The sequence below is a fragment of the Chrysoperla carnea genome, chromosome 3, assembly GCF_905475395.1.
Source record: "Chrysoperla carnea chromosome 3, inChrCarn1.1, whole genome shotgun sequence".
In the NCBI taxonomy this organism is placed as follows: Eukaryota; Metazoa; Arthropoda; class Insecta; order Neuroptera; family Chrysopidae; genus Chrysoperla; species Chrysoperla carnea.
In genome coordinates, this window is record NC_058339.1 from 46,734,546 (window position 1) to 46,747,135 (window position 12,590).

At 28.3% G+C, this 12,590-nt stretch overlaps 1 protein-coding gene across 2 annotated transcripts in view; it reads right to left on the reverse strand.

The window, feature by feature from the left end:
- LOC123295564 (discoidin domain-containing receptor 2) overlaps positions 1-12,590 on the reverse strand; it is a 210,258-nt gene that overhangs the window by 12,106 nt on the left and 185,562 nt on the right. For both annotated transcript variants that reach the window (XM_044876966.1, XM_044876965.1), the window contains exons 6-7: positions 2,588-2,727; positions 697-904 (exon numbers count right to left, since the gene is read on the reverse strand). In XM_044876966.1, coding sequence (XP_044732901.1) covers positions 697-904; positions 2,588-2,727 — 348 coding nt within the window. The remainder of the gene's footprint in view (positions 1-696; positions 905-2,587; positions 2,728-12,590) is intronic.

Consider the following 12,590-nt stretch of genomic DNA (forward strand, 5'->3'; position numbering starts at 1 on the left):
CATTCTAGACGTTCTAAACGTATTTGAAATATTGGAAGTACGTATGTTTCAAACATGAGTTGATGAAAATATTATTCTCAACAATTTTTGACAATCATTATTTTGAGATAATTAGCTACACGGTTTTGGATTATGAAGAAGGAAACTGAAGTGCAATATTTTATGGTGTCCGCTACCTAGTAGTAAAATTCAGAATTCGATTTAATACAAGTTGTGAACCATATTGTAAGAAATACCCGGTACACGGTAAGAAATTTATTAGGTTTACTAAAATGCTGATATGGTATAGAGACAGATACATATAGTATTTATATTAGCATGAATAATATTACAGTATTGAATAGGGCTATCCACCAGAAGTATTGTGGGTATCGCCAACCAGTAAGGACATGACGCCCATACTGCATTGCTTCGCCCGCCATAACTATTACTAATGTTAGGATTCCCTCAATACAGCAATACAGTATACAGCATGGCGTTCACACCGATACGGTATGGCGTTTACACCAAAACTGACATAGTGATATCCACAAAAAACTTCTTACCGCGTAGTTTTAAAATGTAAAATGTACCAACTATTTTCGCAATAAAAATATTTTAAAAGGTTTATTAAATTTTTATAACTTTTTTGGTAAAATCAAAATAACTTAAATAATTAGAGTTGAACTAACTCTAAATACTAATCTTACAACTTACTAGAGTCGAACGAAATTTCACTAAGCATAATCCATCGAGACGCAAAATATAGTTGCAGACGAAGAAACTTGCCGAGACGTTGATGTAGTTTGATAGTGACATCCCTCGCATGCTCTAACACATTATCCGGCATGTAGTTATAATGGACTGGCTCTGTGGAGAAGTGCCGACCGCCAATGCTGAAATACACCTTTGCATGCGAAAACACCTACAAAACATAAAAATAAAATAAAAATTATCACCTATGTAACTTTAATAGATGAGGCATTTCATTCTTTTAGATAGAAAAGCCGAAATGACTTCAATTGATGAATATTTGATTGAAAACTATTAGTGGGAAAACTAGAAAAGGTTTTGTAAGCTTGTTCTTGTATATGTATAGCGAAATGGAGTCTTTGTATTTATAACAAAAACTTTATAATAGATAAAGGAAGAACTGGAAATTTTATAATATGTACTATACTTGATTATCAGTTATGTATGTGTCACATTTTTGTATGTGTAATGTGATAAAGAAATCAACACTGACTATGCATGGTATTTCAACAATTAACTCAGTCAATTGTTTGTTTTCATTTTTTTCATAAATATTTAAACTATTCAATAATAAAAAAATTACTAAAATTTATTTAAACGAATAGGCAGCTCTACTTTGCGTATTCCATTCAAAATTATTAATTATTCCAAAATTACAAGTATTGGTTTTTTCGATTTTTTGGAATTTTTTTAAGGGATACCCCTTTATACAAAAGAGAAAAAATCGAGAAAATTTTTTTGTCTCTGATTTTGATAAAACTCTGTTTATAAGGTAATTTTGACCCATAATTTTCAAAAATCGTATTTATTTAACGATTAGGAAACAAGTTTCGGAGATATCGAGCCAAAATATGGGATAATGGGTGATATTTCAAAAACTATACTTCCAATCATCAAATGAATACGATTTTTGAATTTTTTGGGTCAAAATTACCTTATATGCTAAGTTTTATCCAAATCAAAAACCATAAATTTTTTTCGATTTTTTGGAATTTTCTTAAGGGGTACCCCTTTACAAAAATCGAAAAAATCGAAAAAAAAATGTTGGCTCCGATTTCGATAAAACTCTGTTTATAAGGTAATTTTGACCCATAATTTACAAAAATCGTATTTATATAACGATTAGGAAACTAGTTTCGGAGATATCGAGCCAAAATATGGGATAATGGGTGATATTTCAAAAACTATACTTCCAATCATCAAATGAATACGATTTTTGAATTTTTTGGGTCAAAATTACCTTATATACTAAGTTTTATCCAAATCAGAAACCATAAATTTTTTTCGATTTTTTGGAATTTTTTTAAGGGAATACAAAAATCGAAAAAATCGAAAAAAAATAGTTGGCTCCGATTTCGATAAAACTCTGTTTATAAGGTAATTTTGACCCATAATTTACAAAAATCGTATTTATATAACGATTAGGAAACTAGTTTCGGAGATATCGAGCCAAAAATTGGGATAATGGGTGATATTTCAAAAACTATGCTTCCAATCATCAAATGAATACGATTTTTGAATTTTTTGGGTCAAAATTTCTTTATATACTAAGTTTTATCCAAATCAGAAACCATAAATTTTTTTCTATTTTTTGGAATTTTTTTAAGGATACTAACAAATTTATATTCTGATTCTTAACTAAATTATTTGGTTCTTATATTAAAATTTAGTTAGAAAGCCGTTTGGGTATTGATTCTTATTTAAGGGACCTATTAATTAATTAATCTAGGACCTTAGCATTTAAATGATCTGTCAACGAATTAGAGAACCCTGTTATAGGTCCACTAAGATCATTTTTAAAATTGAGCTTATAAATTTTAAATTATAAATAAAAACAGATAGAATTTTTATTTACCTGAACATCTCTACTAAAAAAATTATTCGCATGTAAAATAACAGCCGAAAAATTACGCACACGATCAAATTCTAGTACTATTTCTACAGGTCGTCCAATCATTCCCGGCGTATCATTTCTCCAGCCGACCCACTCGTAACCTGTAAAAAAAAATACAATGTATTATAATTTAGTGTTTAGAGTGATGGTGTATGAATAAAAAAGTTCAAGTTGTATTTGAACAACTAGGGTTCTGTACTAAAAACTCTTGGAAAATTAATACCATTAACTATGCTCATTATTTCTAGGGAACTTATATCATACATTGCACTTAAATTTTAAAGAGATTTATACGATTCCATATAAAAAATTTTGAATACCTCTTAATAACCAAAACCAACTGACTTAATTTTAAAAGTAGCTCTCTCAACATCGTCCTTTCTTAGTGTTTTTAGACTATTTACGGACCATGTAATTGTAGATACAGGCGTGCTTTCTAGGCTTTTCCACTATTTATGATAATATTTATTTAGATTTCTTAGATGAAAAAATATAAACAAATTACAAGAGTAAGTTTTTTCGCTGTATCTTTCAATTTTTTATTTTATTTATTTTAATACAATAATACGGTATCCTAGAGTACCATTAAACTAGTAAAATGAAAGGTTTAGAACGTAGCCCGTTCATATGTTTCGTTGTATTAAACATCGTCGATCACAAACCATTAATAATACACATTTATATATCTATAATATAAATATCAGTATTATTGGATTATTATTGACAAGTTTATTACGATATTGTAAATTGTAGAATGAAAAAACAAAAATAAAAATACAAATCTTCCATCTAATATAAATTATATTAATTTAATAGAAATAAAATGTCGGATTTTTAAACCATAGATTTTTTAAATAAATAATTAACTCTTTAAAAGCAGATGAAAAATGTGATATCCCACTATCCTACTAATATTATAAATGTGAAAGTTTGGATGTTTGGATGTTTGTTACTCAATCATACAATGGTTGAACAGATTTAGATGTAATTTGGCAAGCATATAGTTTATTATGTGGATTAGTACATACGGTACCTTTTATTCGAGAAAAATGTTTGGTTCCTAAGGTGGTCTTTGCTCAGGAAAATCTTAATCATCGAACGATGGTACGCACTATGGAATAATAACGTTTTTGGATATACGTGGATATTCAGAATTAGAGTTGGAAAACATTGAAGGTTCGATTAAAAAAAAAAAAAATTTGATGATAGTTTTAAGCCCTCTGGAGGAGTAGTTCAAACTACCAAAATGGTGGGTTCGGATACGTATAAACAAAAGATGTTCTATTAGGTATTCTGTATTCTTTGTTTTTTAAAGGATTCGAATTACGCCACTGATACTGTGTGAAATATATTAAAATTTTAATATATAATTCTTGTAGTATGTAGAGGAAGTAGATTATATCACGTTATTGATTGATATTTAAATTGTTAGTTATCGAATAAATTTTTAAAAAGTAAAAAAATATATTAAATTAAAAAACATTAAAGGATGTTACTTTTATACGCAGATTGTATTAAAAGACAATTTTTGGACTGTTTATCCACGTTTTAATGAAAACACTTTGAAATAAATGATTATAGAATATTTGATAGTGATTTTCGAAATAACGATGCAAAAAATTTGCTCTGAATTGACATACACATTACTAAATTACGACCAATTATAAATTTTGAAACGTAAAGTGTAAAACTACTTCGTAAACAATTCACCCAAACTAATTCTTGCCTGTAACAAAGGTACAGCATGCCATTTACGACATGTAAATGACATTTAGAAATACATACTAAAAGGTTTCATGAATAAATGATTGTTTATAAAGTAAATTTTACAGTTTACAGTATAACAGTTTATTTCTCCCATTAACATTTGTCTGTAAAGTCAGTCAAAATATAGTCAGATGTAAAATCATATTTGTTGATGCTGTTGGATGATAATTTACATAAAGTTAAAAATTTGGTGTGAACTCTACATAACCTCTATATACACTAAATTATAGGATGTCTCAAAAGTATAGTACACGCAATTTGATGATTTATGATTATAGCTTCAATTGTTATTAGCATACTATATATTAAGAGGCGAGCGTATGAAATAACGTTTATTCAATAATGTAATTATCTGGATAGATAGTCTTCATTTTTACCCGATTTTCAAGGAGTGGTTGTTTTTCGCGCGTATCTGGTATGTATGTATGTATTGTATATCTGTATATTTGTTTGTAAATTTCTTTTTAACCTTGTATCTTCCAAACAGTACGATGAACGTTAGCGCATTATTATATTACTGTTAAAATTCTGTGTTAAAAAGTGTCCTTAGATAGGTGTTTGAAAAAAATGGCAAAATGGCGGATTTTTGGTATAAAATAGTAATACCTAAGCAAAAAAAAAAAAAAAAAAAAAAAAAAATTAACGAAACCTATCGAATAGGGTATCAAAATAAAGGACATTAAAAGGGGATTACAAAAATATATATATAAAAGATGATAGAACAAATGTTTCTAATAAAAATGTTCCCTATAAGAACATAAACAACTTTTGTTTGAAACATTTTTCGTAATCACTGAACTTTGGTGTCCATTTTCTCCAAAACTATGAAAGATAGGGAGTTGAATATTTCTTACTTCTCACTTGGGGTATGTTGGGACTCATTTGTACAATGCCTCTTGTTGTTGCCATCATCTCATAACATTTATTTCTACATAAAGAACGATTTTAATATGTGGAAAAAATCAAATATGGGAAAAAAACCGTATTTCGAATATTTTCTTAAATATTTATTTGTAAGAAAATTGTTTTAAATAGTAAATAAATGTTCTAATTAACTATTAACTCTTCTGCAAATTGCATTAAATAGTTCTACAGATTTACTTACTTATCATACTGTGCAAAAATGTTTTTATTTTTTACCGTTACTGTACCTATTAACTATCATATACTTATCTATCTCCATTTAAATATCGCAACCAAGAACTTGTATTTGGAATTTTTTTTAAATCAATCCTATAATTTTACAATCCGCAGTAGCATTGTTGTTACAGCAAACGCGATATTTTTTTTTCGTTTTAAAATAATCGGTTTGAATTTCAAAATAAATTTGTATACAAACTCTTAATCGTTATTTAAACAATTGTTAAATCGTACTTTTGACTAAGGGATAAAGAAAAATAGTATATAACCCACGGCCGGTATGTTCGAAGTCGAGTAAATCCAATTGTCTGGCCTAGGGTCGTTTAATTCTATTAAGAGAAAATTTCCTTAAAAAAATGTTAGTCATATATTAAAAATGATCACTTGGTATTTACGTAGTACCTATATTTTATCGGATTGCTGCTGATTATCAAAAACACGGCTCTTGTAGCATTTGCTACTCTTACCACATGGCTTATTCAGTACTGCTTTTTAGTCTGTGTATGGTAGTAAAAAGCTCATACATAATAGATAACATTGATAGATAATAGCTAATTAACAATTGGTAGATAATTTTCAATGATTCACAAATAATTAACCATACAAGTTTGTTAGTCAGTCAGTCAGTTATACCAATATTACTATTAAATTCGTGCTACTCTATGTCAAATGGATATTGATTGAAATATATAATATACCTACGAGTGGAAAACTATACGTTTCAATCAATTGTATCATTTATTGGGAAATTTGGTAATTTATACACATGGTTGTCAACCCTTAACTCGCACTTGAAACATATCAAAAAACACTTTCCATTTAATTACCCTTTTCATTAAAATATTTTCCAAACAGAACCGATTTTGAAGATCATCGCTACTTTTTTAGTTTTTCCGGTTACGAAACAATAAACTCACACATAGCTGAGAACACTCTTTATTAAATTAGCTTTCAAACGAAACAAAAAAAACAAAATTGGTCAAAAAAATCAATCACATCGTTGCATGCCACGTAGGGCAAGTCGGAGGCCAAATGAGTTAACGTAATTTAAATTTAACAGAGTCAGAAACAAAATTGAAATGGATTTATTGAAATTTGACATATTAACAGAGAAATTTAAATCACAAAAAAATATTTATGCTTGTAAAAATTGAATTTTAAGAAAAAATTTGCAACTCTATATTTCTACTATTAATTATAACCCGTAGATTTAAAATTTTGTGTTTTCTTATAAAAATACCAAAATATTTAAGATTAAAAAAGTCGAAAGTAGGATTTGATGTCAGATTTACCGATTTTTTATGTTGCTTTGAAAGTTTTTGAAAGTGTCTTTTATTATATATTAATCAACCGAATAACGGATGGGTTTCTGATTAGTATTATTAGTCGAGTTATTGTAACATTGGAAACGTCTGATTCTCCTATACTTTATATTCGATTCTATGAAAATGAAACGTACTTATCCTTATACCTATGTCAATCCTCATGTCAAGTATAATTCAAGTAACTTATAGTTTTGCGATATATTTTGACGAGAGTTATTCAAGAGGTCCTAATAATTTAATTTATGTATTCAATCGTTTTAAAGTTTTGTCTTCAAGTGAAAATGATTGACAATAAAAATTTGAATATATTATTTATGTGTGTTATTTAGTTGTAAATCATGAATACTTCCAATTATTGGCAATTATTAAATATAGGCAAATCAAATAATTATAACCCTTAAGACACACAACTCTTTGAAAAAGTTTGTTGGGTTAATCAACAATTCGAGAGAAAATGTTTTTTTTTTTTAAGTTATATTTTTATAGCAAAAATTAAAATCGTAAAAATAATTTTAATTGCCATGAAATGAGCTTTAGCGGTGATGTCAAGGCAACATTATCACACGTTAATCATTGTACCAACCATTCTGCAGCTTGGAAGAAATGTTCTAAATTCATCCAAGACCGTCTTGTTCCCGAAGGACTTCTAACTTCGGGTACAAGGTAAAGAGGTTAATTGGTCGAATACTTTAGATTATTCTCGGCAGTAATTGCTTGATTAATATAACTTGTTACTTGTTGCCTGGAATGGTAATAGAATCTCATTGGGTACATTTGTCACTGGTTCGCTTGAAGCTTTACTAGTATAGAGTATTAAATCCTTCGGTAATCTAAAATTTGAACTAATATGAATCCTCGAGGGATAGCTAGTCATGTAATAATAAAACAACAATTTTCAAACATTCTTTTATTGCATTACAGAAAATGTTTGAATTAAAGTTTTGATGTATTTAAAAGACTTTAAGAAAAGCTTACAGTTAAAATTATTTGCATGCTATTTTTCTATAAAATAAATTTAGTTTTAAATTTTTAGTTGTATGTGGCAGATGGTGCTTGGATTACACTCTCATAACTAGTAACAAACATCTACGTCTACTCGTCTAGTTTATTTTCATATACATGTATAAGAAGAGGACGTACGTACCAGTAAACCATCTATCTTGAAGGATCTTCGGTTAACCAAAGGCAACATAGCTAGTAGTAAACTCCCTAAGGACTTGAATATAATAGTGGGTTTCTTATATGCATAAACAATATCTATTGTACCTTCTAACCAATTCTACATTATTATTGTATATCTTAAATGTTTCGCCTCTTCAATAGTTAATAATACTGACTACACTGTATAGATTAAATTATGTATACTCATTTATGAAAATTAATTATCATGTTTCCGAGAACATTGAAATTAGACTTAAGATTGAAACGCTTTATCAAATAATACAGTGAAGGCATTAATAGGAATATCGTAAAAAAAAAAAAAAATGAAAAGTTTGCGTTAAACCGAAAACTGAGGAAATTTGGTAGATACGAAATGGTAGATACTAGTTTCTCTCAGAATAGTACACTAAAGTTTTCACCTCGGATTCCATTAACTGCTAGTTTCATGAATTTCATACTTGAAAACTACTACGCCGAGGCCAAGACCAAGATTGGAAGGTCTTGATCTAGTTTCAGGACATTTAGTAGTGGTCTTGGTCTTGATTTTGCTATATAAGTAAGAGTTTTAATTTTTACTTAATCATCTGTTATTCAAAAACTTTAGAAACCAGGAAATAGAACTGAAAAAAATACCAAATTTTTGTATGTAACGCATATGTTGTAATGGGTTATCTGTTCGTCTCTGTAAAATCTGAAGAATGAAGCAGTAGGATGGTAAAATAAAAATAGAGCAAGTTGTGGAGGAATATGCAAAATTTCGTCCTATTTCGAAATGTAATCCAATCAAATTGCCTAAAAAGTCATCAGACTGGCCTTCGCGTACAATGAAATTTAAATTTATCTAGATCCCAAAGCTAATCAAGAAAACAATGTTTTCAAAGCGTTTATCCGAAAATGATAAAAACAGATAGTTTCATAGCAGGTTGGGGCAATGAGAAACATTTTCCTGGCTTTTTTTCCTTATTTGAGAGTTTTTAGAAAACTTTTTTTTCTATTTTATGTCTGCGAAATTTTTTATTAGGAAATAATTAAGAATATAAGTTAATAAAAGCGATAAAATTAGCTGTACAGAAAAAAAATAGACATTAATCGCGGCATTCCATTGTTTGTAGGTTTTTCCACTATACTATTTTCAAAGAAACGTAATCCAGAAACATAACTATTTAATTATTTTTTGTTACACATAAATGCACATACTGTTTTTAATGATGAAAATAAAGAAAAGAGTTGTGTATTATTCTAATCTAGTCGTTTTGAATGTTTGTATATGAATGTGATTTGTCAGAAACTATACTAAATTTTTATTTTATTTTATTCTTTGACTGATCTGTGTACTCCAACGAAGCACTGTTCTATATACATTTTTTAATGGCGTGAAATCATTATTTCATTGGCGTGAAATTTTCTAATTTTTTAAAGACTCTTCTAAAGTTTTCGTTTTTTCAGGTGTGAATGGTTAAAGTTACATTTGAATTTCAAGCACTGAGATTATACACTTTACTCTATCGATTTGAAATTTGGATATGTTATAGGAAGGTACTCATATTCTACCTGCCCTGGTTACTTTTATTTTTCGAAAATCCTGTTAATTTTCGCAATTTTCATTGTTCACATCCAGATACAGAGGAATACAAAAAAAGTACCTAGGTAAGTGTGAACCATGAAAATTGTGAAAATTAACAGGGTTTTCGAAAAATAAAAGGGCAGGTAAAATATAAATACCTATAACCCTTCCGAATTTCAAATCGATAGCGTAAAGAGTATAAGCGCAGTGTTTGAAATTTAATTTTAACTTGAATTATTCTTATCTGGAAAACCGCTTTTCTTTATAAATATTTTTTTTCTAACAATTAATATTTAAGAGGAGTCTTAAAAAAATTATATGGTTTCACGCCAATCAAATAATGATTCCACGCTATTGAAAAATGTGTATAGAACCGTCTTAAGTATATAATCAACTGGGTTCAAAAAGGAAGATCTGCTTTGCTCGTATGCTTTGTATGTGCAAGCATGCGAGAGAGTTTTTTCAGAACCCAATTCAATAGGTTCGTGTTTATTCTACAAATAGATTGTAATTTATTTTGCGATATACCTGTTTGATTCAATCGTCAATTTCGTTGTGTTTTCAAGAAAGGAAATTTTCTTACGTTTCGACGTTTGTTTTTTAGTGTACTTTTTCTTACTGTTTCTAGTCTACATTTTCCAAAATAGTTTAACTATAATTTTTTAGTTATTATAAGAAAAAAATATAAATTTCAACATCGCTAGATATTTTTTCTCTAGTAAAATTTTTTTGAACTTTTTTTATTTCATCAATTATTAATCTTCAAATTAAAAGAGAAAATAACAATATTACATATTTAAAAAATAAATTTAAATAAATAGACATATTATTTAAATTTATTTTCGTATTTACTATACACATACAGGTAGAAATAAATGAAAAGCTCAACTTTATAGACTGACTGCGTAGAAACGATCAAAAATAGTGTGCGGTTACAATTTGCATATATATGAGAGTAAATCCAGAACATTTGGATAATATTATCATCACAACAAGTGAATGAAAACTTAGACTAGGGAATATATGAGGGCTTGAATATACTAATCAGAAATCGGCGAAATATGACTGATTTCGTTTGAGGTGTGTTGTGTGTCAAAGAAAGTGGTTAAATAAATTTTTTTGGCTCTGGCAAATTATTTTACGGATTTTTTTTTTTTTTGGAGCATATGAAGTTGTTTTCCCCCGACCATACTCTCGGGAAGTATCTTTGCCGAGTATAATTCGCCAAAGTAATCCAAAATGAAGCACTCACCACCGCTCACCACTCACCAACGCCTCCACAATATATGTATATGTGTGTGTATGTATGTATATGCATATATATCTATACTTTTATGTGTTTGTATCCTTTCTAGCGGTTGTATGTCCGATTTGAATAAAATTTGGTATCTAAAAAGGTTTTGCTATTTGAAAGAGCAAGTTCGTTAATGAGAAAAATCGACAAATAAACAAGGATTGGGGAGGGGGTAAGTATCTTTGCGTAAATTATCAAATTTTAAATTTTTTTAAATAAAAATGTTTTGTACTTTTTGATCAGTTTTAAGCAAAAAAGTACTCTTGTGATTTTTTCTTTAGACGCTTTGTTTTCGATACTTTATGCGTCTGTAGCATCTCTGCCGTTTGAGGGAATTCGCTTAGCAAACACAGCTCCTGCGCTACGAATTTATTTGAACTGATTTTTGTTAACTAGAAGTTTTGTGCTCTACATCTTACAGGGTTAGCACCAACTTTAATTAAATTTTTTTCGAAAATATGTTTTCTCTGAGGGATTAACATTACCTACTTTCTCAACGATAGCAATCAACTAAATTTTAACCTTTTTTAAAATCTGTTATTCTATGAAAAAAAAGATGTCTTTTTTTTATAAATTAATTAAAAAATCAGACATGCATTTTTATAACATTTGTGTAAAAGTGTCTCAAACAAAACTAAAATATAATTTTGTTGAATACGAATTGCATACTCAAGCCGTCGTATCTCCTAGTCTAGATACGGGTAGTTGTGAGAAAACACTTTCAAAAACGTGCTGTCCTCATAACAATATTTAACATCTATATATAGTAAAACTTTGTTATAAACCGACATACAACATTCATATACCTTTATTTTACCTTACAACTATATCCCTGCCCAAGAAAAACAAAAAGAATGTTTTTAGGAAAATTTGTTAGAATTCAGTACCGAAAATTCAATAAAATTTCGACGAATAAAAACTTTCAAGAACACTTATTTTAGTTAACGTAAGCATTCTATAAACAAAATCATTAAAATTAACTTTGCAAAATTAAAATTTTAATGTATGATATTAAATGAATTAAATTAAATTTTTTCACATGTCTTACCTAACAAAGCTTTGAAAACAAAATTTCTTACACACATATTGAATTTGAAATTCGAAATTGATATAATTATTATTAAAAGAAATACTGAAAGTACAGAATCATTTTTTCGTAAATACATTTTATGCTTTTGACCGATTTTTATTGTATATGTTATCTCATTCTAAGCAATATGATTAAATAAATTTAGATAAAGACAAACAAAACACTGATACTAGTTAGGCACCATAAATGAAAACCACTATGATGTAACTTTTATAAACAGGAAAATGCATTTTGTTTGGTCCCAAATGCATTATTTTATTTCTGATTCCCTCGCCATGTAATGTAAACATATATTATGTATGAATATTTTTTTGCTTTGCGGGTTATGTGAAAAATTTTCTATGTGACATAGTTTGGCTGAGTGACCTGATGAAAATGTTTTCATTTTGAACTTATTTAAATGTTTGCGCAAATAAATGTAGTATAATGACCAAATTAGGAACTTTTTTAAAAATTTTAAAAAAATGTACAATATTCTGTAATTTTAAGGAGAAACAAGGTTTTTTTGTTCAAGGATACGCAAACGTAATTATTAAAAAAGGGAATTAACGAAGCGATTCTAAGATTTGAATTCAGCAAGTCAGTATCAATCATGCAACGCAGGCAAAAATATATTAATTCTG